The sequence below is a fragment of the Vigna radiata genome, chromosome 11 (assembly GCF_000741045.1).
Source record: "Vigna radiata var. radiata cultivar VC1973A chromosome 11, Vradiata_ver6, whole genome shotgun sequence".
Taxonomy (NCBI): domain Eukaryota; kingdom Viridiplantae; phylum Streptophyta; class Magnoliopsida; order Fabales; family Fabaceae; genus Vigna; species Vigna radiata.
In genome coordinates, this window is record NC_028361.1 from 4,172,441 (window position 1) to 4,199,532 (window position 27,092).

General features: G+C 34.5%; 6 protein-coding genes across 12 annotated transcripts; 3 read left to right on the forward strand and 3 right to left on the reverse strand.

Annotated features, from left to right (window-relative positions):
• Positions 1-262: 262 nt before the first annotated feature.
• LOC106777275 lies at positions 263-1,218 on the reverse strand. 2 transcript variants are annotated; one of them, XR_002666010.1, is made up of 4 exons: positions 1,017-1,218; positions 804-922; positions 511-608; positions 263-425 (listed from the first exon to the last, which is right to left on the reverse strand). XR_002666010.1 is itself a non-coding variant. In XM_014664844.2 (3 exons), the coding sequence occupies exons 1-3, from the start codon at positions 1,169-1,171 to the stop codon at positions 601-603; spliced, it is 282 nt and encodes a 93-aa protein (XP_014520330.1). In that variant the 5' UTR covers positions 1,172-1,217; the 3' UTR covers positions 263-600. The 2 variants fall into 2 exon arrangements, 1 of the variants encoding a protein (XP_014520330.1); XM_014664844.2 differs by having other exon boundaries at positions 263-608; positions 1,017-1,217.
• Positions 1,219-2,724: 1,506 nt separating this feature from the next.
• On the reverse strand, positions 2,725-12,343 carry LOC106776478 (WD40 repeat-containing protein HOS15). Of its 3 annotated transcripts, XM_022775662.1 has the most exons (15): positions 12,137-12,343; positions 11,967-12,057; positions 10,879-11,090; positions 10,426-10,762; positions 9,438-9,532; positions 9,282-9,328; positions 8,069-8,219; positions 7,615-7,678; positions 7,131-7,289; positions 6,888-7,009; positions 6,100-6,174; positions 5,863-5,916; positions 5,690-5,763; positions 3,506-3,580; positions 2,725-3,153 (listed from the first exon to the last, which is right to left on the reverse strand). In XM_022775662.1, exons 2-15 carry the CDS (start codon positions 12,025-12,027, stop codon positions 2,934-2,936), a joined length of 1,746 nt encoding a protein of 581 aa, XP_022631383.1. In that variant the 5' UTR covers positions 12,028-12,057; positions 12,137-12,343; the 3' UTR covers positions 2,725-2,933. The 3 variants fall into 3 exon arrangements, with proteins under 3 accessions (XP_022631383.1, XP_022631382.1, XP_014519436.1); XM_022775661.1 differs by having other exon boundaries at positions 11,967-12,342; XM_014663950.2 differs by having other exon boundaries at positions 10,879-11,024; positions 11,967-12,341.
• A 2,448-nt stretch (positions 12,344-14,791) lies between these two features.
• Positions 14,792-16,677, forward strand: LOC106777449 (cytochrome P450 81E8-like). The gene is made up of 2 exons (XM_014665030.2): positions 14,792-15,802; positions 15,890-16,677. The coding sequence occupies exons 1-2, from the start codon at positions 14,924-14,926 to the stop codon at positions 16,493-16,495; spliced, it is 1,485 nt and encodes a 494-aa protein (XP_014520516.1). The 5' UTR covers positions 14,792-14,923; the 3' UTR covers positions 16,496-16,677.
• A 137-nt stretch (positions 16,678-16,814) lies between these two features.
• On the forward strand, positions 16,815-18,797 carry LOC106776630 (cytochrome P450 81E8). Its single transcript, XM_014664113.2, has 2 exons — positions 16,815-17,929; positions 18,015-18,797. The coding sequence occupies exons 1-2, from the start codon at positions 17,042-17,044 to the stop codon at positions 18,639-18,641; spliced, it is 1,515 nt and encodes a 504-aa protein (XP_014519599.1). The 5' UTR covers positions 16,815-17,041; the 3' UTR covers positions 18,642-18,797.
• Positions 18,798-20,378: 1,581 nt separating this feature from the next.
• Positions 20,379-26,610, reverse strand: LOC106778043. 4 transcript variants are annotated; one of them, XM_022787434.1, is made up of 5 exons: positions 26,293-26,610; positions 26,099-26,197; positions 25,788-25,952; positions 25,618-25,673; positions 20,379-20,868 (listed from the first exon to the last, which is right to left on the reverse strand). In XM_022787434.1, the coding sequence occupies exons 1-4, from the start codon at positions 26,530-26,532 to the stop codon at positions 25,632-25,634; spliced, it is 546 nt and encodes a 181-aa protein (XP_022643155.1). In that variant the 5' UTR covers positions 26,533-26,610; the 3' UTR covers positions 20,379-20,868; positions 25,618-25,631. The 4 variants fall into 4 exon arrangements, with proteins under 4 accessions (XP_022643155.1, XP_022643156.1, XP_022643157.1 ...); XM_022787435.1 differs by lacking the exon at positions 20,379-20,868 and adding an exon at positions 25,039-25,175; XM_022787436.1 differs by lacking the exon at positions 20,379-20,868 and having other exon boundaries at positions 25,382-25,682; positions 26,293-26,609.
• LOC106778042 (cytochrome P450 81E8-like) lies at positions 23,554-25,356 on the forward strand. Its single transcript, XM_014665929.2, has 2 exons — positions 23,554-24,577; positions 24,639-25,356. The coding sequence occupies exons 1-2, from the start codon at positions 23,690-23,692 to the stop codon at positions 25,242-25,244; spliced, it is 1,494 nt and encodes a 497-aa protein (XP_014521415.1). The 5' UTR covers positions 23,554-23,689; the 3' UTR covers positions 25,245-25,356.
• Positions 26,611-27,092: the final 482 nt, after the last annotated feature.

Consider the following 27,092-nt stretch of genomic DNA (forward strand, 5'->3'; position numbering starts at 1 on the left):
CGAGCACAGATTGAGATTAGTTAGTCCTATCATCCAATGAAGATAATAACTAGGTGTTGCACAAAATGGGACAAAGTTGTAGTACTTAAGTATGCATTGTATTAAACCCTGCCTGGAGAAGCCATGTAGTTATAGCAAAGGTGAGACCTCCACTAGTCATGCATGGAATCCAAAATAATACGGAAGAGTATAGCTGCGAATTCTTAGTAGCGTTTGCGTTCTATATTACCTGCCTGATGATAATATTAAGCAGAAACACATATCACCAACAGTATACAACTTTCTAATTTTATGTAAGCATGAAGTGAAATCGTTGCAACTACTTTATCCAGTGATGAGAAGCCAATATACCAATTAACATCTACAAAAAACTTATGTTCAGTATAACTCCATTCCCAAACAATGTCGATGCCGATCAATTTAACCTGAAAAGTTTCAATTAGAAGGATACGCTGTATACTTTATTTATTTCGTACAAATGATAATATTTCTCAATCGAACAACCCAAACCTCCAACAAGCTTCCTCCCTCACAGCATTAGCCACCATTTCACGTTCAGTCAAACGTATAATCACAACTGATACATTTTCCAAAGTCTGTTCAAGTACCTGTTGGAAACAAAGACATTTAAATAAATACAATATTGAATTGTTTTTTTCTCGTAGGCATTTCAAATTAGTTTTAGTAAACTTTTTTCGGAAATCAACGAGTAACCGTAGTGTAGAATATACAGAGAAATTAAAAGCACAGAGAGAAGCATGAAACATTAATATAGGAAATACGACTTCGGAGGGAAAGAGTACCCTGGGACAATTCGCAGCAAGCGCGCGATTCGACGGAGATGTGAGAAGTCAGACGAGCGGCGGCATCAGTGCTGTGCAGAGGCATCAGCGATTGCGTGCACCCGAGAATTCCAATTGTCCTGCAGAGAAAAAGCTATTGTTTAGAAGAAAAAATGTTGAATAATTACAACAACCAAAACAGGTCATAAGTAAAATAACCACAAGTTACCTTACCTGGGGAGTGTAAAGAGAGGGCGGCGAGGGTGAAGAAGGTGGGAGCGAAGTGAAGGGGAAGAAGAACGTTGGAGGCGAGTCACGGAGCAACGACTTGGTGTGGTTCTTGCGGCGGAGAGTAACGACCTCGAGAGAGAGCCACCGCGCCACGCCATTTCTTTGATTTTGCTCTGTGCGGAAATGACACCTGAGATTGGGTTTAGGCAAGGCGTAAGGAACAAACTAACCCTAGTGTGGTTGTTGTCAGAGCACCAAGCCCAAATTGAACTGGACTGTGGCCCAGAAAGATGGCTATTATTTCATGTACCTCGTCAGATTTCTTCCAGCACCCTATCACTTCTGAAAATTATTTTTCTAAATACAATAAACAATTTGGGATTTTTTTTAAAGTAATTTTCCTCTTCTATTACAATTTTGTTTTTTTTTGGGAAAGCTTCTTGATGGAGCGGATGAGAAATTTGATGCGGTATAGGAAGAATTATTCTTTGATCAATTGCGCCTTGAAATCGCTGGCAAGTTGGGGGGTTTCATACTAATAGGAACAGCTGTTTTTTTTTTTCCGCACTATTTTTTTTTTCATCCCATAAAATCTAAACTCTAGATTATTCCTAGTTAAAATTATAATAGAAGTTATTCTGCATCTCCACTATGCTTGAAAACTATTTTTAGAAAAATGTTTCGAAATATATATTTCAAAACACATTTATAAAATATATATTAAATTATATATTCCCATTATATGATTATGACATTATAAAAACTAATAAAAAGAACTTTCTTATTTTTCGTGCATAGACATTTTTTATAACGAATATAAATTTTAGTAATATATTTAATTAGCTTGATTATATTCATTAATTTTTAAATTGTATTTTTTATCATCATAAAAAAAATAAACACATTCTTATAAACTTGTTTATGATAAAATATCAAACTTACTTTGTAAAAAACATTAAATTTTTATAACTAATATATACAGACCCGTCACAGCCAATTTATCAATGTGGTATAATTTTACTTGAAAATTAATGAAATGGACAACTTTTTAAAATAATTATTTATGTGGGAAAGCTATACTAGCGTGGTATAATTCCATTGGAAAAAAGTTGTATTATTTTAATAGGATTTCTGACTTTCTAAAATAAAGTTGAGTCTGTTCAACACAACTGAGAGTTTGTTCAACTAGTTTTCATTGTGTTATAAGCACTTCAAAAGCGTATTTCTTTTTAACTATCATTCCCAAAAGAAACGTTGAAGTGTGAGAAATAAAACGAGTGAGAATAAGGGGTCCCAGCATAAACCCTCTGGTTGAACTAAAGAGGGTACAAAATAGGCTCCAATGTAAATTAATCACTTTGTTAATAAGCCTTCTCTTAATTTTTCTTTCCTTACATAAAATTCATGAAATTCTGTTAACAAGTCTAATTCATCATGTTACACAACCTTAATTAGTAAGACTATAAGACCTGTATAAATTTCAACTAATGTGATGTGGTACAGTTTATTGGTGACTCTCGTCTAATCTGTAATTCGTTTCTGCCAAAGTTTTGTAAATTTATGTTTGATAAATTTTACCATGAAATTTATCAAATAATTTGAGGAAAAACGAAAGTCAAACTCCTTTATCGTGTCAAACGAATACTTCCAGGTGTAACACAAATATCTGTAGTATGCTTTTAACTTTGAATTGCACACCAAACACGATGTCTCCAACTCAATCTATACATTTTTTTCTTACTGAAGTTCTGTGGAAAAATACAGTTACAGGATCTCAGAACCATAAGCTATGCCTACAAATATGGTTAAGACGGGAAACCTATCCACCAAAAATAGGCGTAGTACACTTCCATAGATCTCTTCAAAAGTAAGGAGAGAAAAAAAGTTAACTAGGCAAATTAACTTGGTGCTTCGCAGGATCTACATTCTGAAATCCAAAACGCATACTGTATTATTGGATAAACATGCAGCGATCTTGTCACCCTCCTTATTCCAACACACCTCGAAAATGCCTCCATTACCAGAGTAGGTTTTAACGATCTTGCCTTCCTTCAAGGACCATATGAGCATCGATTTGTCAGGAGACCCACTGGCTAAATACTCACCATTGGGACTGAATGCAACAGAATATACATGACCTCTGTAGAAACAAATAAATAAAGTGGAATCAAAGGGATTGGTAATATTCAAAGAGGCTGGGAGGAGGACTTTAATGGAAGAGGTAATATTCTCTACTAAATTTGAAATTTTTTTACCAAAAGAATTTATTTTGCAGGACCTAGGATGTAGAATTATCACCAGATAAACAAGAAGTTTGGATTGTAAGAAAATTCAATTGAGCTCGGTGGAAACTAAAATGGAAGCTGCAAGCTTCAAGTTTATGAGTCCGCATATCAAATTGATCATTTTCAAACAAAAGGAAATAGGCTGGAAGGAGGAATTTAATGGTTTTTATCCCATACATAAATAAAGCAAAGCTAAAGAAACTATACCTGTGTCCATTCAGGCTGTAGACAAGTTTCCCAAGTTCCACATCCCAAAGCTTTACCGTTGAATCAAATGATGCACTGCACATAAAGATGACTAGGTCGTTATAAAGAAACAAAATTTTCGTCTAGTATTGAAAAAAATTATAAAAAAAAACGCAAGCAAACATGATTGCATGTATATATGCACCTGCACATTCATTGATCAACATAAGCAAACTGCAAGGCAGCAACATTTTAGGAAAGACAAACAGCGTCAATTTATTAGAAACTTTGCCACATACAGTATGCAAATTGGGTTTAACTCTTTAAATAGTTAAACATGTTAGAGGGGCAATTACTGGGTAAGGCCCTCCAGTCCTAGGACCAAACAAAGCACCTGTATCATAGGTTGTTGTACCAATGCAACTCCGTTGGAGTAGTACGTATTGATTCTTAAAATTAAGGAATTGAAAATACCATTGGAATAAATGGGTTCTGATAGAGTATTATAAAAGCTGTTTATATAAGCAACTGTAGTCTAACACTAAAGATGCTTAACTACTAAATCCATTTTAAAATGAGAATTATTATGGGAGTAACGAGATGAAACGAGACATAAAAAAAATAGTTAGTCGTCTTAAATCTTATTTGTCGAGAATTAAAAACTCAAATCAATTCTTGCGTTGAAGATAGATGCCCTATGAACAAAATCTGTCATGTAGCAGTTACAGGAGTAGGCAATTATGTATTTAAAAAATAATGTCTTTGTAGACGTTGAAGGAGTAGGCAGTTACGTATGGTGTACACAGAATATAACGTGTAACTTGTGTGAGTGACAATAAATACAACCATCATCTGTGTTAGATTACGAGGAGCATCACTGGGGCCATTGAGTTGTTGTTCAACCCTTTCAATCTGGTACTCAGCCACTGGATCGATGCCGGAATCTCGCCGGAATCTCGCCGGAGTTCCAGAATCAACTGACGACCGCTCCATCCGAATCGCCTCTTGTGGTCGTTGAGGCAATCGGAGCATGTTGAATTTTTAGGGTTTCTTTCTCTCTCCTGTTTATCCATGGCTTCTTCCGTTGCGGTCTCTTTTGACCTCTCTTTTCACCGTTGCGTTTGACCCGTCCATATATGCTTTTTTCATGGAAAAGATGGTTTGTTGTTAGTTTATTTATAGCCGTGGTGGCTCTCCAACAATTACCTCTTTATCCAATGGCGGCATTCTTCAAGGGCGATTTGCAAGAAGAGATTTACATGGAGCAACCTCCCATATTTGTTGCTCAGGGCAAGTCTTTTGGGTTGGTATTTTGTCTTCTATGTCGTCTTGCAAATCATTAGCAATTTGGTGTCTCTTGAGTGCAGAAGCAGATATTTTCACCAAGTCTTTATGGATTATTTTAGTAACAAGCTTGGTACATACAATCTGTATGCTCAGGGGGAGTGTTAGATATATTATATTTAGTTTATATTTATCTCTTATCTTTAGTTAGTTTGTTTATATTTCTTATTTAGTTTGTTTATATTTTTTTATTTGTATTTTGGGCTTTAGCCCATATTTCTTCTATTATAAATAAAGGACCCTATGTGTATATTCAACACAAGGGAGATTTCCCCTCATCTCTTTCACTATTTCATAGCCATCAGATCTTGATTTAGTCCAAACTCTGATGTCTATTTTGATTTAGTGGAAGATTGTTTCAAGAATGTGACTCCAAACACGCAGAGATTTGATAATAAACCAGAAGATTGTCTCAATCTCAATTAATTACACCTCAGGCTTTAAATAGAATGCATCAAAGTAAGGAAACTAAGAAACTTAACTTGAAAAAGGAAATTAGGAAACTCATTAGAAACAGAATAAAAAATATAAACTAATTATAGGAAAGTAGGAAATTAGTGGTCACATGCTGCATCACAATCTTCTGCAGGAGTTTCTGAAACTGGCACAGCAAGATAAAATGCTATATTTTTGTGTGATCTGACACAATTTATATTCAGATAATCACAAATGTCCCGTCATCAAACAAATACAAGCATTATGTACACATCAACAGGAATCGGTAACATTATAAAGGTGGCATATATTCTATAGTAAGCACCGCACAAGGCTATTTAGAGCACCAAACATGATGTTATGCTCTTAACAAATGCATTTTAAAAGCTCAAAAGAAATATATCTAACTTCAAGCAACTAACATACCTAGCCAAAACCAAATTTTTGTTAGGGTTATTTGTACCAGGACCAGTTGGGCTCCATCTGATAGTATATATCTCCTACAAAATAATTATTCAGTTGTTCCAACTATCTGCATAGTACATGAAAAATTCAAAAAGAAATATAAATACACTAAAAGAAATATTCATAAATGGTACCTTGGAATGCTCCCTAAAATCATGAAGATATTTATCGTGTTTCATACTCCATATCTACAAAACAATAAATGGCAAACATACAGAGCACAAAGACAACAATTTCACAATTAGTTCAGCAAGAATACATGTTTACCTGATAAAAGAAATTCCATAAAAGGTCTGACTGCAAAATCCAGTACCAACAAAAGAAACTATTATGTGATGATAAGTTAAACCATAACAGTGAGTGATATTTACCTTTGCAGTCATATCATCGGAACAAGAGGCCAATAATGAACCAGTGGGGTCCCACTTGATACAATTAACTTCACTCTGAAATGGTGAAAGGCCGTCATTAGACATCAAAAGCTTATCCAAGCACTATATTGCATTTTAATGAAATATGCCAACTTAATGAAGGGCCTATAAAGCTAGTTACACAGAATTCAACAATCAAACAGGTCATTAACTACTGACTTCGCTGTCCAAATAATTCAGGTGGAGCTGCAGACTTTTACAAGAAGATCACCTAGGTAACGTGACAACTTAGAAAATCAGGTTTTGTTAGCACTACAATATATTAGAATCAGACTGGGTTCTCCCAGTCCAGCATGTCGAGCCATATTCGATATCCCCAGGTTCACCGAAAATATATTCTAGAAGCTACACGTTAGAGAAGGCCTCAAACTAGCCAGCTGGAAAAGAGGGTGTGCAGGGAATGCTTATAAGTGTGAAAATAGATCCCGTTGCATTGCAATTTCTTAGATTTATATAAGACAGTCCTTGTTTTTTATCAGGATTTATCTTCAAAACACCACCCCAAGGGTGGTTAACCAGGCGAGGCCTTTTTAACGTCTTATCAATAAAGTAGGGAATGGATTCATTTTCAAAGCACTACCCGGGATCATCCATCAATGGGTACAATTTACCATACTTCACACTTTTAACCTCTCCCTCCCATAGGTAATATCAGTATCAGAAGTAATAGTGCATAGCATAATCTGGAAAAAGAAAAAAAAAAAAAAAAACATGAGAGGTGCACGAACCTGATGCCCAACAAAAGTTTTAATTGGGAGGTTTTCACCAATCTTGCACACATGTATTTTAGTGTCAATTGAGCTTGTTGCAAATGACACATTGTTGCGCCAGTCAACATCAAGTGTCCAACCTAAATAGAAAGCCCAAGTTTTAAAACTTATCTTTAAAAAACGTTAAAAATATTATTGCAAAGAGTACTTTTAATACTATAAAATTCCACCTTGTAAGGAAAGTTGTATTTAAAAGTTTACCCGAATGAAATTCAAATTGCTGTTTCCATCTCACAGCTTTCACATCCCATACAATTGCAGATCGGTCACAACTTCCCGTTAGAAGATAATCACCTTTCTTATTCCACTTCAAAGAGAATATGGGTCCCTTGTGTTTGCTTAAAGTGCTTCTCAGTTCACCTAGTAAAAAAAAAACAGTGCATGATCAAAATTCAAAATAATAATTGAGTGTTTAATTTTCTGTTGCAACAGATCCCAGTGGACGTTTGGCCCAACTCAAAATTAAACTCACATTTCCTCCCCAATAACATATGCAACAGCTTTCCAACAGGTAAAGCAAACAACCATAAAAGTGATGATTTTACACGATAGACTGACACATTCAACTGGTGCATGTCAGCATATAAAAGTTGTGAAAGTATAATATTCCTTATCATCTGAATCATTTAGTTTTGAGATTCATTAGACAGACTCTAAAAGAAAAACATTATAAGAAATGACCTACCATTGGTGGTCCAAATTCTTGCTTGCCCATCATATGAACCAGTTGCAAGTAGTGTCCCCTCCCCCTGCACAATGGCAACTAAGGTCAAGCTTTTCATGAAATAAAAAATAATTATTGCTTAACATATTAAACATACAAAAACTACACTCGCATAAATAAATACCTAAGCATCATTACAAGTTGAGGAAAATACTTAAAAAGAATATGCTAATCTCCTATCTATTTTCTTGACTTTCACACAACAGACCCACACAAACCTCCCTTGAAAGTGGAACATATAAAACATGACCTCTTGTACAATTTCCTTGTCACAGACTTTCCCGGCTTTAGTGAGGCTGGTATAGGTTTGAAAAACACAGAGATGTACGTAAAAAATGAGTAAAAGAACAGGAGAGGGTGAAGACACAATCAGTAATCATCTTTTGTTCAAATTAGAATATGCAATCAAACTCACATTCCAATCAAGTGTAGTGACATCATTACTCTGCCTATTTGGTTTAGCCCTAACATGCTTCAACACAAACACATTTGGAGGGTCATTCAGCAAAGCAGATTTGCATCTCCCTTCTGGTATTGACCAAATACGAGCTGTTGAATCCCCAGACCTAAGTTGAAATGATGATAGAGAAGTTAAAAGATATTGTAAGAAGCCATTCATCAGGTCCCTATTTCTGAAACAATTTATGGTCTTCAAAGTTGTCTCCGAAAACAATAAAAGCATTCTTTAAAACATATTTCAGAAAAAAATAAATAAAGATTAGTGCCTTACGTAAATCTTTTCACTTATCATTTTCTAAAGATATAGATAACAAGGACATGTAGAATCAGAATTCAATATCATAGAGTAAATGTCATGTCCACCAACTAACATGACATATCTTTTGAAATTTACTGTGAACAAAATTTAAGGTCCTTTGACCCTATTCCATGTCCTTTTAAAAAAAGTTCAAAGTTAGAGCAAAACAAATATGTACACAACTAAATTTTTTCAAAAGAGTTTTACATAATATAGGACGGGATGGGCTTAGCAAAATGGAATGAGATAACATTATGAAAATCAGAAAGCAATCAATTCAATAAAGGGGGAAAATGTGATTCCATCTATTGTAAGTTTCCAATATTTCATGTTACTCAGGAAACTCAATTGTCATGATTCAACTGAAGCGACACATAACCTGTGTAAGTGGGGATAGACAAGCAGACATAGAGTTCAAGCCTGCTTTTGCATCTAATAAACTACTGAAGTAAAGGATCAATTGGCAAGAAAAGAGGCTAGAAAAGAAAATTTGAGAAAAAATGGAGATCTTCCCAAAGAAACACCCTTCACTGTTAGTTTAATGAGCATGGAAGCAAAAAGGAATTTAAATCAGTTAAGATCGGTGAATGTCTCGGATGCCATTTAAACCCAAATCATTCAAAGATACCTCTCCAAAGCTCCAGAAAATGAGAAAGATAACTTACCTGTGGATACTGCCTTATCTAACTGATATCTATGACATAAATACCTTAGTGACACCATGAATGCAGTTGCAGATGATTCAAAGTGTCTTATCCGCAAGATACTTTATATGCAATTGCTATTTATGACATAACTGACTCGATGATACCTTCAATGCAGTTGTTTATATAACACAAAATTCTAAATCAAACACAAAGAAGATACCTACCCTGATGCTATAAGAGATCCTGTAGGACTCCATGCACAGGCACACACCTAGGTGTACAGTAAACAGGCCCATTAATAGAGTTTTACAGTAAAAACAGCAGATGAAAGCAAATGTTAAAAGTGAACAAAACAAAAACATACTGATGAAATAGTTCACCTCGGAAGTATGACCTTCCAAAACAATCACGTCTGAACTACGGATTTCACATGGTTGCGATGTTGATACTGTAGAAATGTCCATCGGCTCTAGTCCTACAAAAATGAATGAAAACATTTAATTCATTTGTTCAAGAGAAAATATTAATTGGAGAGAAAACATGCAGGTTCCACTGTTGTAAAAATATGCAACTAAATTACAAATTTCATTGGAATATTCCCAAAGAAAAAATAAAGAAAACAAATAAAAAGTTAATAATCTTCTTCTATAAATAATGAGGAAATAGAATAAGGACATAAGGGTAGAAATACATGATATCAAAGAGAACAATTCTAATCCTAAATCCCAAAAAACTGGCTACTAATAAACTAATAATTCAACGAAACTCATTATAACAGCAACCTAGATGAGTGATTTTTAGTGGATTTATAAAACAAACCAGATAGCCAATATTTTAAAAGTGTGACTGATACAGACTGAATCATAATAAAACAAGCACTGGATGGCAATAAAGTGGAGAGTTAATAGCTCTCTACAATATCTATATAGCTAATTATTATATCATCAGTCCTTACTCCATTCATCAACTGATCACAACAAGGGACACAGAGCATCAGGCTACCACTAGATGGGGTATAAGGAGGGAAGATGCGTGCAGCATTTCCCCTGCCCTATGCAGAGAGGCAGCTTCCAGGATTTGAACCTGTCACCTTCAGGTCACAGAGCAGTAACATTAACATAGCACCAAGGTCCAACGTCATTCATTAGCTGATCGATTAATCACAACATGCAAGACAATATACTACAATTCTACAAATTTTACTAGGATTAAACCTTAAAGCTAGCAAAAAATTTGTTTAAATGAGCAGAAAACGGTTAAAAATAACAGAAGAACATAGGATTACAAGGAATATTTACATTCAGGGGAGATCATTAATAAAAAAAGCGTAGTTACACCGCATGAAATGCTAAATATACAGGTGAGTACCTTCCAAAGCTTTATCCTGTTCATGCATTGAAGTAACCATGTGTTCTTGATCTGTGACCAGTTCTTTAATACTCTGATTGCCATGCTTCTGTTCTAGCTCTTTAAGATCTTGTGTCCGATCTCTATCCTTTTCACATTCTTTATTAGCCTTTTCATGTCTTCCTTTTTCTTTTACCCATCCTCGCCCACGTTCATGCTCCTTTTCAGATTCCTTATTTCTATCCTTGTGTAATTTTTTCCTTTTATTATTAACCATTTTCCCAAGTTCTTGCACATCTTTCGTGATAAGATCCAAAGGTTGTAAGAATGAAAAATCTTCATCCAGGCTCATATCACACTGGCAAACGAACATTGATCAGTATGTATCCTAGGGTACAAAAAGCTTAAATACTATTCAAACACGTGGATGTTATGCTGATAGTATAAACTAGAGTTAAAATAAAGAATACTAACATTACTCAAGTTGGCTTCCATCTCCAAGTACTGTAGCCCCTTCTGAACAAGTCTAATAAGAGCACCTATTGGAACAAGCGTTCCATCAATGGAGCTTTTGCTAATACCTGCTTCATTTCCAAACGAAAAAGCAGTGTGTATGAAACCTGCGGTTATGACAAAATCCAATTCAGTTTCCTTGCACGTTATTCCCTTCTCATCAATATAGAAAGCTGCATTAAAATTAAAAGAAACAATTTTTAACGTGGGAATTTAACGTGGTTTTAATATTAATTTGAATATTCTATGCTATGAGAGTAAAGGGTTTGTAGGTGAAATTTATTTTTCAATAAAATAAAGTCACGAAAGATATGAGGATTGGTCCGATGCAATTGTAAAGTTGCCCTTTGTTAGCTATTGATCACAGGTTTGGATCTGGAAAAATAATGAATAGTATGTTTCTTTTAAGTTTTATTTAATATTGTTTGATACATTATATTAACGATTAAAATATCATTTGTTAATTATTACTGGTTCCTCCTTCATAACTTAGATCAGTAAACCTTGCTCTTGCATGTAATTCAAGGGACTAGAGTGATATTTTGAATGCATTTTAGTAGATGACAATCGTGACTGAAAACCTAACAATGTCTGATTGCAGTGGAACTAGACTGCAATCTCAAGGTGATATTTGGTTGCAAATGACGGTTTGGTCACCTCTGAGGAAAAGGTTTTAACCAAGCAAACTTCAGAGCTCCATTGTAGTCTCAAAACCAGCGAACAATCTTTCAGCAACATAACAAACAATGTTCACTCCTTCTGTCTTAAACCAAAATAAAATTAAAAGGTCCATTTTCGAACCACAATTGTCGCCAACCCTAACCAATTACCCACGACATTTTCAGCGCTTGGTCAAACCAACCAGTCAAAACAGTAAGAATTCCAAAACTCGAAATTCGCCCAAAATCTGTACCGCCAACATTTCACTAACCGCAAAGGAGAAAAATAAGAGCGGGCGAGGAAGCAAAACGAAAGGCATAGTATATAATAAGGAAATTCACAACAGTAGAAAGAAAAAAAATACGAATGACGGAGGAAATGAAAGAAACCTGATTCGTGAAGGTATCGAAAGACGATATAGTTTAGTTCAACGGAGGTGATGGTGGACATGTTGCTCCCTGAGCAAACGGCTCCGGTGACCTTCGGGAAGAAACGGTTTCGCAAACAACAAGGAAGCGTGTGCGGAAGCAAGAACAAGAGAAAAAGGAATAGAGGATACCGAACGGCAAAGGAAGGAGTAGCTTCTTAATTATAAATGCCAATGAGCGCTACGCACCGGCCACGTGACAGCGGCAACCACAGCACCCGCCACTGGAACGTTACTCTCTGCTCGACAATGCAGAACCTTCGGTGTCTGGGTAGTTAGTAGCTTCTTTTCTTTTTTTTTTTCTTTTCCGCAATTTGTCAATGTATATATACTCCTTTCCTCAACCTCGTTTTACTTAAAAATTAAGAAATACACCCATGATATCACGGGGGTATGCAAATTTTATTATGTAAAAAATTATATTTATTTTTATGGAGTATCTGTACTATCGAATAATTTTCTTTAAATAAAATGCAGCATCAGAAAATAATTCAAGTTCAAAATAATATCAATTTTTAGAAAGAGTAATAAATAATAATTGCGAAAAATTAAATAACTTTACATATAATTAAAGTTTTATAAAAAATACACTACCTATTATACGTCAATTTATTTAATAAATTAAGAAAATCAAATATGATATATTCGTGTATTAATTGAATAAATGATGAACCAACTAATTCCACATTTTACAAACAGGACGAACCAACTCGTATCATCCTCTTTATACCCATAACGATCTAACATTACATAAATATAAATTGAATTCAAAAACATTTATTACTCATAAATACTAAAATAACTAACTTGAGACAATAACGTCCAAGAATCAAGAATCGAGAAAGGAAAACCACTTGAAGTGACATAGGTATAACTTGATTGTTATTTTGTTTGAGTTAGATACCTCGTGATTATTTTTATTTTCCAAATTCAGAAAAATATAAACATTGCCAATATCATTTTGAAAAGTTAAATATATATATATAAAGGGCTACATTTTTCTATTTTTATCTTATACTCCTTCCAAAATTGCATATTATCTTAAAAAAGATAAGTGGCAATAAAATATACATTGTAATAATTTGAAAAAAAAAAAAAACCGTCAGTACCTGCCATTTCAAAATTGTATTATTATTTATAAATCTTCTAAAAATGTATATTGTTTTAGTTTTCATTTTATAAACCTTTCAACATTTTATATATATATATATACATACATACACACACACACATATATATATATATATATATATATATATATATATATATATATATAATTCTAGTTGAATTACAGAACCAATATGTAATTAGAAAGAATAGGTTAATTTTTAATTTTTATTAATTAAACAATTTTTTTAAATATGTTACACTGATTAAATTTTATATTAATTTTTCTAAATTTATATTCAAAGAAACAACAAAAAATTTATATTCAATCAATAACGTGATGTGAAAAGTTAACCTCTTTCTTCTTTTCTATACATGTAATTAGTTTCTTATGCTGAAAATATTCGAGTAGTATTTGCGAATTTGCTTTGTTTAAATGTGATACCATTCTTACTATTTCTCGTAGAGCATTTTTACTTTTTTTATTTTATAATTTGATCGAGCCAAACTTCCTAAAACTATATAAAGTAAGGATGTTTTCTTGGACTGATATCGATAGTTCATAATAATTGTGCATATGCTTTTTTATCTCTTGGTGTCGAAATGCTTCAAAGAAATCATATTTATTTATTTGTTTATTTCTTTAAACAATTATTTATTTAATGTTTTTTATTTTAAATGTTTTAACATATTTAGCTAACTAGAGTCAAATCGGGCAGTGAGTTATAAGTTTTTGTCAACTCATAGTTTTTTTTTTAGTTATATTTTAGATATCACATTGGATATGTACTTGTTGAAATATCTCGCTTCAATTAAACAATACACTTCCTATGAGTTTTGGGCTTAGTTTGCTAAAGCGAACCTGAAAGAAAAAAGCGGGGTGCAGAAAGTAGCAGCCAAGAAAGTTTTGGGTTTATCTCCAGATAGGTCGGGCCCAATACTGTCACAATTTCTAACACAGCTTATGGTTGTTGAATTTATTTGAAGTGCAGAGTTTGCAATTTCATTCATCCTGTTTGTGAAATGTCTTTCTTTCTCTGCAAGAAACATTGAAATCAAATTGAAAGATTCATTCCAGAAGAGTGTGGAAAACCATTCAATTTGACTGCGATTTTTCCGTCAATTTTCTCGAGCGTTCGAGATTACGATTACATTCTCACCAACATTTAATAAACCTACGCATCATATCAAAGCCTTTTAGGACTGGAATTCTGGAGTTGAAATTTCAAAATGTCCCTATCTTTTATAATGTGATGCACCACAACTATTCTAAGTACCTTTTTGAATAAATTTCTTCGAAAATATTTCAAAATCGAATAAAAAAAAGTATATAACTCATATAAGCTAATACCACTATATAATATTAGGATTTTGAGAACACTTTTTCGACAATTATTTTACAACGATACATATCATCATTTTATTGATTTATTTAAATTTATATTTTAAAAAATGTCTAAAATAAACTAATCACACGCTGTATGCCTTATTAAAAAGTTATTAAAAAAATGTTCTTAAAACAAATTTTTCAGTAACATTAATACAGTGTAATGTGATTTGAACGTTAAAGTGTTCTTTGAATATTAATACCAATCTAAAAATTTGAAAGTATAAAGAAATTATAATTAGTCTATTTGAAAGTGCCGAGTGCTATTTGTTTACCTTTCTGGGTTGGAATAGTATTGCAGGCATGGAGATAAGACCACTGCGAGGGATTGAAAATTTGAAAAGTATACTGAAAAGAGTGTATAAAGACTTGGAATGGCCGCAAGATTTGTATCGAATTAACCGAATTGTCGAAATTTGTTAAACATGGAATACAACCTTATCAACCTCTTTTACCTTTTCGTTTTTGTCATCACTTTGAAACTGTTGTTCTCCAGAAGGTTGAAAAACCCACCACCGGCTCCACCGTCTCTTCCAATAATCGGCAACCTATATCAGCTGAAAAAACAGCCACTGCACCGCGCCTTGCACGACCTCTCACAGAAATACGGTCCTATCCTCTCTCTCCGGTTCGGATCTCAACCCATCCTCGTCGTTTCATCAGCATCTGCTGCGGAAGAATGTTTCACAAAAAACGACATCGTTTTCGCGAATCGTTTTCACTCCACCACGTCCAAGTATCTTGGCTTCAACAACACCATTATCACGGCATCATCGTACGGCGACCACTGGCGCAACTTGCGTCGTATCAGCTCCTTAGAAATCCTCTCTAATCACCGCCTTAACTCGTTTTTGGGAGTACGAAAGGACGAGACCATGAAGTTGCTTCGAAAGATGGTTAGAATCTCTGGTAAAGAAGAATCAGCGAAAGTAGAACTGAGACCCATGTTTGCAGAACTCACGTTCAACATAGTGATTAGAATGGTGTGTGGAAAACGCTACTACGGTGAGGAATACGACGGCACCACCGCTGAGGAGGCTAAGAAGTTCAGAGAGCTCATGAATGAGATATCGCAATTTGGGTTGGGGTCCAACCTCGGAGATTTTGTGCCGCTTTTCAGAATTTTTCGAAGTCACAAAAAGTTACGAAAGGTTGGAGAGAAGCTAGATGCGTTCTTCCAAGGACTCATTGATGAGCATCGGAATAAGAAGGAAAGTTCAAATACCATGATCGACCACTTGCTTTCCTCGCAGAAGTCACAACCTGACTATTACACTGACCAGATCATCAAGGGACTTATTATGGTACGTTGCTAATTTACTTTGTACCATGTTATGTTGATTCATTTTTCTGGAACATGATTGTAGTAATGTTGTTTTTTAATTTGGTAGGCATTATATGTGGCTGGAACAGAGACTTCCGCTGTAGCATTGGAGTGGGCAATGTCTAATTTGTTGAACCAGCCAGAGATATTAGAGAAATTAAGAATTGAAATCGACATGGAAGTTGGAGAAGAGCGTCTGATAGAGGAAGAAGACGTTCCCAAATTATCATACCTTCAGAATGTTATATCTGAGACTCTACGATTGCATCCACCACTGCCCATGTTATTGCCCCATTTATCCTCTCAAGATTGCAACGTGGGAGGTTATGACGTGCCACGTAACACTATGTTAATGGTGAATGCATGGGCCATACATAGGGACCCGAAGCTGTGGGCTGACCCGACAAGCTTTAAGCCCGAAAGGTTTCAGAATGACCCAGTGGCTGCACACAAATTAATGCCTTTTGGGTTGGGAAGGAGGGCATGTCCTGGTGTTGGCATGGCCCAAAGAACTATGGGCTTGACTTTGGGCCTGTTGATTCAATGCTTTGAGTGGAAAAGAGTTGGTGAGGAAGAAATTGACCTCACTGAAGGACGAGGAACTATTGTGGCCAAGGCAATTCCATTGGAGGCCCAATGCAAAGCACGTCCAATCGTTAGCAAGATCTTCTAAATTTGTCTAAATTTAAGTTGTTGTGGATGTTCAAATCATCTATCATGTTGAATTAGTAGCCTCTAACATATTTTTTGTTTCTATATACATTTATAATGTAAAGAAAATGAGAAATTCTAGGATGAACCATTAGGTAGTCCACCATATGTAATAAAATTTCTGGTGTTTTGAGTGATCGCAGTTTCACTTTTAATATAGTGCACCTTTGACACCACATTCCTTTTCCCTTCGTAGTTATAAAAAGTGATGAAATATTGAAAGGAGCTATAATATCATTGCGACCTTTCACACAAGATACCTAAGGACAGGTATTTCTAGAAACCTGGGTGTATAAAAAAATAATTTTCTGGATTTTTTTTCTCATTCTGAGGAGCCCTATTTGTTTACTTTTCTGAGTTAGAATAGTATTGCAACCATGCAAATTTGAATAAGACTATTGTGAGGTATTGATAGCTTGAAAAGTACACCGAAAAGAGTGTATAAAGAATAGGGATAACAATAACATTTGTATCGAATTCACTCTTCCGTCGAACTTTGCTGCTAAACATGGAATACAATCTTATCAACATGTTTTTCCTTTTCATTTTTGTCGTCACTTTGAAACTGTTGTTCTTCAGAAAAGGGTTGAAAAACTCACCACCATCTCCACCTTGTCTTCCTCTGATAGGTAACCTCCACATGATCAAACACCCAATTCATCGCACCTTCCACACCCTCTCACAAAAATACGGTCCTATCTTCGCTCTTCGCTTTGGGTATCAACCCGTTCTTGTAGTTTCATCCGCATCTGCAGCGGAAGAATGTTTCACCAAAAATGATATCATCTTTGCAAATCGTTTCAACTCTACAAAGACCAAGTATCTCACCTTTAACAACACCCTCATCACAGTCTCATCTTACGGCGACCACTGGCGCAACCTACGCCGCATCTGCACCTCGGAGATCCTCTCCAATCACCGCCTTAATTCCTTTCTGGGAATTCGAAAGGACGAAACCATCAGGCTGCTACAAAAACTTGCTGATGCTTCTAATCAAGACGATTTCACCAAAGTGAAACTAAGACCACTGTTTGCAGACCTAACGTTCAACACTGTGATGAGAATGGTGTGTGGAAAACGTTATTACGGCGTGGAAGACCACGATGATACCAACGCCGAAGAGGCTAGGAAATTCAGAGAGGTTATGGACGAGTTGACGCAGTTCGGATTGGGATCCAACCTCGGCGATTTTGTGCCTTTTTTCAGATTGTTCAATTTTAGCGTTGACAAAAAGTTACGAAAGTTCGGGGAGAAGCTAGACGCGTTTTTTCAAGGTCTCATAGATGAACATCGGAAGAAGAAAGAAAGTTCGGACACCATGCTAGACCATCTACTCTCCTCACAGCAGTCACAGCCAGAGTATTACACTGATCAAATCATCAAGGGTCTTATTATGGTGAGTCGTTAATTTCCACATCTCACATATACTTCATTTTAACACAGTTCAAGACTCATTTCTGCATGTTTTATGGCTTTTGCAGGCGTTAATTGTGGCTGGAACAGAGACTTCTGCTGCAGCATTGGAGTGGGCAATGTCCCGTTTGGCAAACCATCCAGAGGTGTTGGAAAAAGCAAGGCTTGAATTGGAAAAGCACGTTGGAGAAGCGCGTTTGGTGGAGGAAATGGATGTTCCCAAATTACATTACCTTCAGAATATAGTATCAGAAACTCTGCGATTGAATCCACCGGTTCCTATGTTATTACCTCATTTATCATCGGAAGACTGCACCGTGGGAGGTTATGACGTGCCACGTAATACCGTGTTAATGGTGAATGCGTGGGCCATACACAGAGACCCGGAGTTGTGGGCTGACCCAACGAGTTTTAAGCCCGAGAGGTTTGAGAATGGGCCAGTGGATGGTCACAAGCTGATCCCGTTTGGGATGGGAAGAAGGGCGTGTCCTGGCACAGCCATGGCCCAAAGAACTTTGGGCTTAACTTTAAGCTCATTGATTCAATGCTTTGAATGGAAGAGAATTAGCGAAGAAGAAGTTGAGCTGAGTGAAGGAGAAGGAAATATAGTGCGGAAGGCCATTCCTTTGGAGCTTCAATGCAAACCTCGTCAAATCGTCACCAACAATTTCTTATTTTCACTTAAATCCCCTTAAATTACTTTAAACCTGATTAGTTATTACGTCTTTATTTTTTATATTACTGTATAAATAAAAAACTCTTTTGTATTGCTACTGTGAGAAGTGTATAAATAAAAACTAAATTAAGGGAGGAGGAAGATAAGATTTGGCTGGGTACGAAAGTATTGACAATGTACTGTTATGGTATTGAAAATATAATTAAATAAATTGGAATAATCTTATCTATAATTATTTTACAAATATACATAATCTTCTGTAAAGATTAAAAAATACATATACGTATTAGTTAACTATTTTTCTAAAATATTATATGAATCTGTTGTAGCATAAGAGGATAACAACTCTCCCTATTATTTCTCATTATATAGTTTTTAACATCTTAGTATTTAAGACTCCTTAAAACAATTTTTTCTCAACTTGTCGTTACACTTAAATACATTTCTCTCAATTTTTCTTTTTTTATTTTTACATCTTTTCTCGTAACTTTAAGATAACAAAATTCAGGCTAATATTTAGAATTAAATTTGATGACCTAATAAGAAATTAACCTAATAGATACTTATACTTGTATCATGTACGGTCTACTGATTTCTATCATATTCATACATTGTGTTGACTTCTAAGGTGATTACATAATCTCTCATTAAACAGAATATTATTTCATTAAGAATGATTGGAAAGTTCCCAAATGAAAAAATTTACATAAACATTATTAAATTTGTATTTTAGTTAATTTGATCATGTATTACAAACAGTTATTGGTAAAATAAATAAGTATGACTAAGCATTTAAAATGTAATTCTAACATGTATTAATTTGTTTTTCATAGTATGTTTTGGTATAACTAGTTATTAATAAGAGATCGTTCTGTTATTAGTTATCAAAATCGATAAATTGAAGGATCTCAATTAATTTGATTTGAAAATCACTAATTTGAATTACTTTTTTTAAAAAAAATTACAGATGGAGTCAAGTTGTGCTATGTAGACACTACTTCATTGTGAAAAAAGTTACTATCAAATCACACAACATATCTAATTTATGAAATTGAAGTTGTGTTTACAAAACAAAACTTCCATGTTAGTGATAGAGTGTGAGGGTAAAACGTGACTTTAAGTCCTATAATGAGAATAAAACTTCATTACACATTTATTTAAACTATAACGTAACATAACTTGATCAAAACTTTTGTATCAAAATTCTTAAGCCCATTTTATTAAACAATTTTATTAATTTTTTATTACTTTATTAATTTTTAATTATATAGAAATATTACAAGAGAGGCACGACTTCTCTTTCCTAAATTTCTTTTTATTTTTTTCAGAATTTCTAAAATTGTAAGATATACAAATATATTATTTTCATTTTATATTATTTTGTATTAATTTGGTCAATTGGATTTCTAAATTTATTATACTTTTAATATATTTATATAATGATATACTTTTAAATTTTAGGACATTTATTTCAAAAATTGAATTTTTTGATACTTATATATATATATATATATATATATATATATATATATATATATATATATATTAATAATTTGATTAAAATGAATTACAATTTTTTAAATTTGAGTGTGAATAATTATTAAAGTTATCTTATTTCCAAACTATGATTTGTCATATACTAACAAAATCACAATATTATAAATCAACTATCAAATTAATATTTACAAAATAACATATTAAATATACAATAACAGAATGTATAAAAATAGAATTAGACTCGAATAATATCACTTAACAAGACTATTTGTTCACTAAATGAGTAGTGCCTAAAAGCATAATCACCCATTGACCAGATAACTGGCAGAGTGAGATTATCATTGGAACTCACAAGCTTAAATTATCACAAAAATTCGTCAGGCGATACTTGTATGGTCTAATCCTTATCAACTCAATGAGCCCTTTGACTTTGGTCTCGCTCAACGACCAATATTTTAGTAGCACTATGACTTTGTCTTCATTTAACGAGTTTATTCGCTTAACGATTTTCAATTTAGTGAGCTCTCTAACTTTGGTTTCGCTCAACGAGAATTTTCTCTCTCTACAACCACTAAGTCAATAGTTATCTGACCTTAATCTTGTCTAACGACGAGTATATTCTCAACCAATGATTGTCAAATAAAGTGAACTTTATGACTTTGGTTTCATCCAACGATTACCAATTTAATAGCTCCTTGACTTCGATTTCTCCTAATTAGTATATTCTTCCCCAACAAGTCAGCATAACTCTACATAGTACAATTATGCAAATTTATGTTAGTCCAACAACCAACACAAATGCCCAATTGAAATTACACTGCATTCAATGATTCAAAACAACAACATTTGCAATACCAAACAAGCAACATTCTTAATTTCATCACGCAATCCAAGTAAATAAATTTATAACCCTAATTTAAATTTCACTCTCTAAGTTTTATTCATACATGTCAAACATACAAGCAAAACACCATACAAGCAAACAATTAATAATTACAATGTATCAATCACATTAAGAGTGTGCAATTAGCTTTGCTTATCCCAGAGTCACACTAAACTAATCAACAACACTTAAAACACCTTAAAACTAAAAGGAAGTTCAATCTATCCATAGGAACAACACAAACACAACCAAGGCTCACTATTAGACTCATTTATTATCATAGACTAACAAAGAAAACTCAAACATTACATGTGAACCATTAAAAGCTAAATGCAAAGAAAGAATGAACTAACCATAAAAACAGAAGAAAAAACAACTTATTGTATTAAATAAATAACTCTAATGATATTTGATTTTTAAACAAATAGATGATTACTGAAAATCTAAAAAGAAAATAGACCTTTAAAAAAAATATTTAAAAAAAAATAGTGTGTTTTTAAAGTAGTAAAACTCATTTATAAAAACTCTATTTATATTAAATTCTTAATATTAAAATAATCGAATTCTACTATTCTAAACAATATAAATTATGAAACACAATTTGCTAAACTTATACATATATTGAATATAATTACTTATGATTAACACGAAATTGCCAATGTACTTGAAACATCAAAACGGTTGTCAACCAACAACCTCTCCATATATATTTTTACACTTTAGGAAGAGAAAAATAGACACTTATATATTTAATAGATATCCAAAAGTAATGGAGTACAGTTTTTAAGTATTCACTTCATAGAGTGGGTAATGTTATATAGTATTTAACTTGATATTACCTGTTAATAGTCGTTAGCAAAATTTTATTTTAATATTTTTAACAAAATTTAATGATAAATAATACATTTTTATATAAAAAATTAATCATATAAAATTTGTTTAACATTTGGTTTGATATATTTATATTTTTATTTAAATATATGAAATTAAAGTTATTTCTTAAAATCTGCGGATAGCTGTAAAAATAGTTGGACGTAATGCAGAGAATTTTTTTTTTCAAGGACGCTGGGTAATTGCCATTTATATCTTGCCGACCTTTCTTTTTCTTACAATACAGTTAGATTGCCATTTATATCTTGCCGACCTTTCCTTTTCTTACAATACAATTACATCATAATTCTAATTATTATTGTTTTGGTAAGGTTTCGTAGGATTAACATTTCTCTACGTAACTTCTTTGCTATCTTCACACTTTGACCAAGGGATGGACTTACAAAATATACTCTCATGTTAGTTAGGCGTGGAATTAATGATTTGTCTATCACAATAGATTGTTTTGGATATAGTTCAATGTGACTTTTTAAGTATTTGTATTGTATTTATAAGTGTCTAACGAATAGAATAAAAACAAACTTACGAGATGAATGGTCTATCAATATCTTTAATCAGACGTAGTTAGAATTGTTTAGATCTTTCAGGTATTATTTTATTACCTGTTGAATTACACCACTAGTCCTACCTTGCTAAATTATTAGGTCGATTAACTACCTAATGTAAACATGAGGCTTCGTTGGATTGATCAACATAGTACTCCAACCACTCACTTTAGGTCATGTATATCATACAATTATTATTTTAACTTCTTTTGTGTAGCATTTAATCAAAAATATAGTGTATCGGAGGGGTCAGACAACCTTACAAAATAACCCACATTGAATATGGCTGGACCAACTAGTAATACTGAATGTCCAGAACTAGGGACGTTCGCTTGTGTTCGATAGACAAGTTTTTTTACAAGGATTATAAGGTAAATAATAATTAATGGTAATGGATTGAGATTGAACATTTGATCGATATTAAGAAGTTACTAATCTCAGGTTCATCTCAAAAACTATAAATACAGGTTAAAGGTAAGTGTACCTTCGGACATTAGAGTGAAGACGAAGACTAAATGATCAGTTACCGGATAGCATCATAATAGAAATTGTACCATATGGGCTCGATGGCCACTGAACCATCACGATTTGGGTGCGTCACCTAAGGATAGTCTCCATTATTCCAATTTTAGGGACCGGATGGTCAAGGAATCATCTTGTAAAGACATGACCAGACAACTTAAGACGAACAATTAGTCAAAATCTGTGATTTATGTCAGGATTAAGGTGAGGAGTGATTAGAGCTATTGGGTCGGGATTAAAATTTCACTAATCTCAGGCCCATGACAAAAACTATACATACATGTCAAATGTATGAAGTAAGTGGTTCACTTTTACTACACATTTATTACTGTTCCAAAATGACTGTACAAACTGTACACTGAGCGTACCTTTGGACGACGTTGAAGGATATCGAAGGAGATCAGAAAACAAAATTGAACAAGGTTAAAAGATAAATTATGAAGGTAGTAGTGACTCGAGCTCACAATCAAAACAAAAATTATAAAAATATTTGATATAACTTGACCTTAAATAATCATAAATGTTGTCATGGACCAATCATAGAATGACACGTAGATGATGTTCAAATGTTGTCAAAAAAATATTGTCTAAGTATCATTATCCATACCGAAAACATGTACTTTTTATTACATATTTTTGTTTTTAAAATAATTAAATAAAGGATTTAATTATATATGGATATATACACATAGATAAGGTGGTAGAGATTCTGCTAAAGAAACCGGAGTCATGGAAGAGCACCTTATCGAGATTATTTCCTTCCTTGTTATCTTCATAGGCATAAAATTAGTATTCTTCAGAGAAAGACAAAAAAACCCACCACCAAGTCCACCTTCTCTTCCGGTAATAGGCAACCTTCACCAGCTGAAACAGCCGGTACACCGCACCTTCCACGTCCTCTCACAAAAATACGGACCTATTTTCTCTTTCCGGTTCGGCTCACAGCCGGTCCTCGTCGTTTCATCTGCATCCGCCGCCGAAGAATGTTTCACCACAAACGACATCATATTCGCGAATCGTTTCCCTTCTATCAAGACCAAGTTCCTCGGCTACGACAACACCATTCTTTTAGCAGCATCCTACGGCGACCACTGGCGGAACCTGCGACGTATAAGCTCCCTCGAGATCCTCTCCTCTCACCGTCTCAACTCCTTTTCGGGAATCCGAATCGACGAGACTCTGAAGCTGCTCCAAAATCTGGCTCGAACCTCCAACAAAGAAGAGTTCACGAGAGTGGAGTTGAGGTCCATGTTCGCGGATCTCACATTCAACACAATCATGAGAATGGTGTGTGGAAAACGCTACTACGGCTCCGAATACGAGGGGACCAACGCTGAGGAGGCTAAGAAGTTCAGAGACCTCATGAATGAGATGGCTCAGTTCGGGTTGGGATCACACCTCGGAGAATTTGTCCCTATCTTCAGATGGTTCGATTTTAGCCGTAGCCACACGAAGTTACGAAAAGTTGGAGAGAAGATGGACGCCCTGTTTCAAGGACTCATTGACGAACATCGGAACAAAGATCAAGATTCAAACACCATGATAGGACGTATGCTGCATTTACAAGAGTCACAGCCTGAGTATTACACCGACCAAATTATCAAAGGCCTTATAATGGTACCTTCATAACTCTTAGATTTTTTTGCATGATTCGTAGTTTATAGACTCTTTTTTGCAGGTGTTGATTGTGGCTGGAACAGAGACTTCCGCCATAGCATTGGAGTGGGCCATGTCGAATTTGTTGAACAATCCGGAAGTGTTGGAAAAAGCAAGGATTGAATTGGACACCCTGATTGGAGAAGAGTGTTTGATGAAGGAAGAGGATGTAAGCAAATTGCACTACCTTCAGAATATAATCACTGAGACTCTGCGATTGCATCCTCCAGCGCCAATGCTATTGCCTCATTTCTCCTTTGAAGATTGCACTGTGGGAGGGTATGATGTACCAGGTAACACCATATTAATGGTGAATGCATGGGCCATACATAGGGATCCGGAGCTGTGGGTTGACCCAACAAGCTTCAAGCCGGAGAGGTTTGAGGATGGTCCTATAGACGAAAACAAGCTAATGCCTTTTGGGTTGGGGAGGAGAGCGTGTCCCGGTGCAGCCATGGCACAAAAAACTTTGAACTTGACTTTGGGTTCGTTGATTCAATGCTTTGAATGGGAAAGGATCGGAGAAGAGGAAGTTGACATGACCGAAGGACGGGGAACTCTGGTGCCCAAGGCCATTCCATTGGAGGCCAAATGCAAAACGCGTCCAATCATCAGCAAGATATTCTGATTTTTCCCTTGATTGTTCATTTATGTACAATCACATTATCGCGTTGAATTATGCATTGGTGTGTATTAATTAATCATTTCGAAAAATATCCAGAATGCAAGTATAATTATTATGTCTGTACTTTCCATAAAAGGGACTTGAGAGTGAAATTTAATGTGTATTCAAGTATGAGAACAAATGTATGGGTGCAATTAGATTGATTGTCTATTTGAACTAGCAAGTGCACTTGAACTACTTCGATTATTTTCATAATCTTTAATCATATGAGTGATATTTCTCCCATACAACAACAGTTGTACCACCACACCTCATCTCTTATAAAGAAATAGACATATATAATAGAAAAAGCCGGTAGAAAATACAGCATTTTCACCTAGCAATAGCAGATCAAGAGCACTCGCTTCTATTTGGCTTTGAGGAGACGAAAACCTGTTACAACTTACAATATGAAAAGAACATCAGGTTATTTATTCAATTCAACATCCTACATAAATAACATAATACATATTACGCGTGTATATAATAAACACTATTTCTCTCTACCTGATAATCATCACTGCTAGGAACCCAGTCGTTGGTGGCAGGGTTGCTTTTATATCCTCTGGGTTGGATTTCTGTTTCAACTGCATTAACATGGCTACCGGGTAACGCAATCTTATACCCACTTTCCTCACCTTCTGCTACAACCTTTATGAATCCACTCCCCGTCTGTTCAACAACGAAAGCAAAAAGAAAAGAAAAAGTCCAAGAAACTGAATCGCATAGAAAATTTTCAAAAAGGTCACAAAAATAAAACTCAGATGCTTCAGTTTGATTTAATTAATTGTGGATCCAGAAAGGGATTGTTCACAAACCGTGTGATGCTGTTTGTCAATGGACGCCAATTCGTTATAGTACTTCGTCTCCACAAACTCATCCTGTGCGTTCACCACCCCCTCTGTTGAAATTATATCCTGTCAATTTTAGCAGTTATCAGAAAAACACACCAAAAACACTTATTTTTCTCTGATAATTGGTTGAGAGAGACAGAGAGAGAGAGGTTAGAGACATGAGAGCTAGATTGAAGAGATTGAAATTTATGAAGCTCCGGAATATCGTTCTTAGAGAGGGAGTGGTTAACGGCGCGTGGCGATCCGGGTTCGCTTCTGTTGGGTTTGATGGGTCGGTCGGGTTGCAAGGCATCGAAATGGGCTTTGATCTCATAAGAGATCCTCAATTGCTCTTCCGTATCCAAAATCTCGTCGCTCCGGCTGGGCTTCGTCGTCGTCAATTCCGCCATCGTCGTCATTCCGCTATTTTTCTCTACCAAAACGAACACAGAATCGGGTGGTGAATGCTATATACGTGTTAAAGAGAGAACGTAGGGGTAGAAAGGACAATGAAAACGTTGAATGTAGATAGATAGTGACACAACAATATTATATGATATCGACAGCACAAAGATGAAACCATGGGCCTTCAAACATCAAACCACCGTTTTCGTAGGCATGCTTTGAATGGGCTTCAAAAAACGACTCCCAATGGAGGACACGTAAGTCTTATCATATTAATTTATACCATAATAATAATAATAATTTTATTGAATTAGTCAAGTATAGTATATATATCCTTTAATCAGATTAACATAAATATATGCACTGGAATACTAGTACGATATTTTAATATTTACTGAAAATATTTACACTGTAAAATATTTCAAAATGATTAATTAAACTAAACAATATCATTCGCTTAAATAGCGTACTTACATGCATTCGGCACGAGTCACATAGAAATCACTTGATTTGGTGAATTTACGTACTCAGTTTTAGTTTCTGCATTATTGCCATGGATGCTGGTATAAGTTAA

Bases quoted from the DNA above. Each gene is read 5' to 3' on its own strand.
- LOC106777275 (XM_014664844.2), bottom strand. From the start codon at position 1,171: ATGGCGTGGCGCGGTGGCTCTCTCTCGAGGTCGTTACTCTCCGCCGCA. The intron at 923-1,016 runs GTAAGGTAACTT...TTTTCTCTGCAG, and splicing joins CCTCTCTTTACACTCCCCAG to GACAATTGGAATTCTCGGGT.
- LOC106776478 (XM_022775662.1), bottom strand. From the start codon at position 12,027: ATGTCCACCATCACCTCCGTTGAACTAAACTATATCGTCTTTCGATAC. The intron at 10,763-10,878 runs GTTAGTATTCTT...TTCGTTTGCCAG, and splicing joins TGGAAGCCAACTTGAGTAAT to TGTGATATGAGCCTGGATGA. The intron at 6,175-6,887 runs GTTCGTGCACCT...TCACCATTTCAG, and splicing joins AAACTTTTGTTGGGCATCAG to AGTGAAGTTAATTGTATCAA.
- LOC106777449 (XM_014665030.2), top strand. From the start codon at position 14,924: ATGGAATACAACCTTATCAACCTCTTTTACCTTTTCGTTTTTGTCATC. The intron at 15,803-15,889 runs GTACGTTGCTAA...TTAATTTGGTAG, and splicing joins TCATCAAGGGACTTATTATG to GCATTATATGTGGCTGGAAC.
- LOC106776630 (XM_014664113.2), top strand. From the start codon at position 17,042: ATGGAATACAATCTTATCAACATGTTTTTCCTTTTCATTTTTGTCGTC. The intron at 17,930-18,014 runs GTGAGTCGTTAA...TGGCTTTTGCAG, and splicing joins TCATCAAGGGTCTTATTATG to GCGTTAATTGTGGCTGGAAC.
- LOC106778042 (XM_014665929.2), top strand. From the start codon at position 23,690: ATGGAAGAGCACCTTATCGAGATTATTTCCTTCCTTGTTATCTTCATA. The intron at 24,578-24,638 runs GTACCTTCATAA...TCTTTTTTGCAG, and splicing joins TTATCAAAGGCCTTATAATG to GTGTTGATTGTGGCTGGAAC.
- LOC106778043 (XM_022787434.1), bottom strand. From the start codon at position 26,532: ATGACGACGATGGCGGAATTGACGACGACGAAGCCCAGCCGGAGCGAC. The intron at 25,953-26,098 runs GTTTGTGAACAA...GTTGTTGAACAG, and splicing joins TTGACAAACAGCATCACACG to ACGGGGAGTGGATTCATAAA. The intron at 25,674-25,787 runs GTAGAGAGAAAT...AAGTTGTAACAG, and splicing joins CTAGCAGTGATGATTATCAG to GTTTTCGTCTCCTCAAAGCC.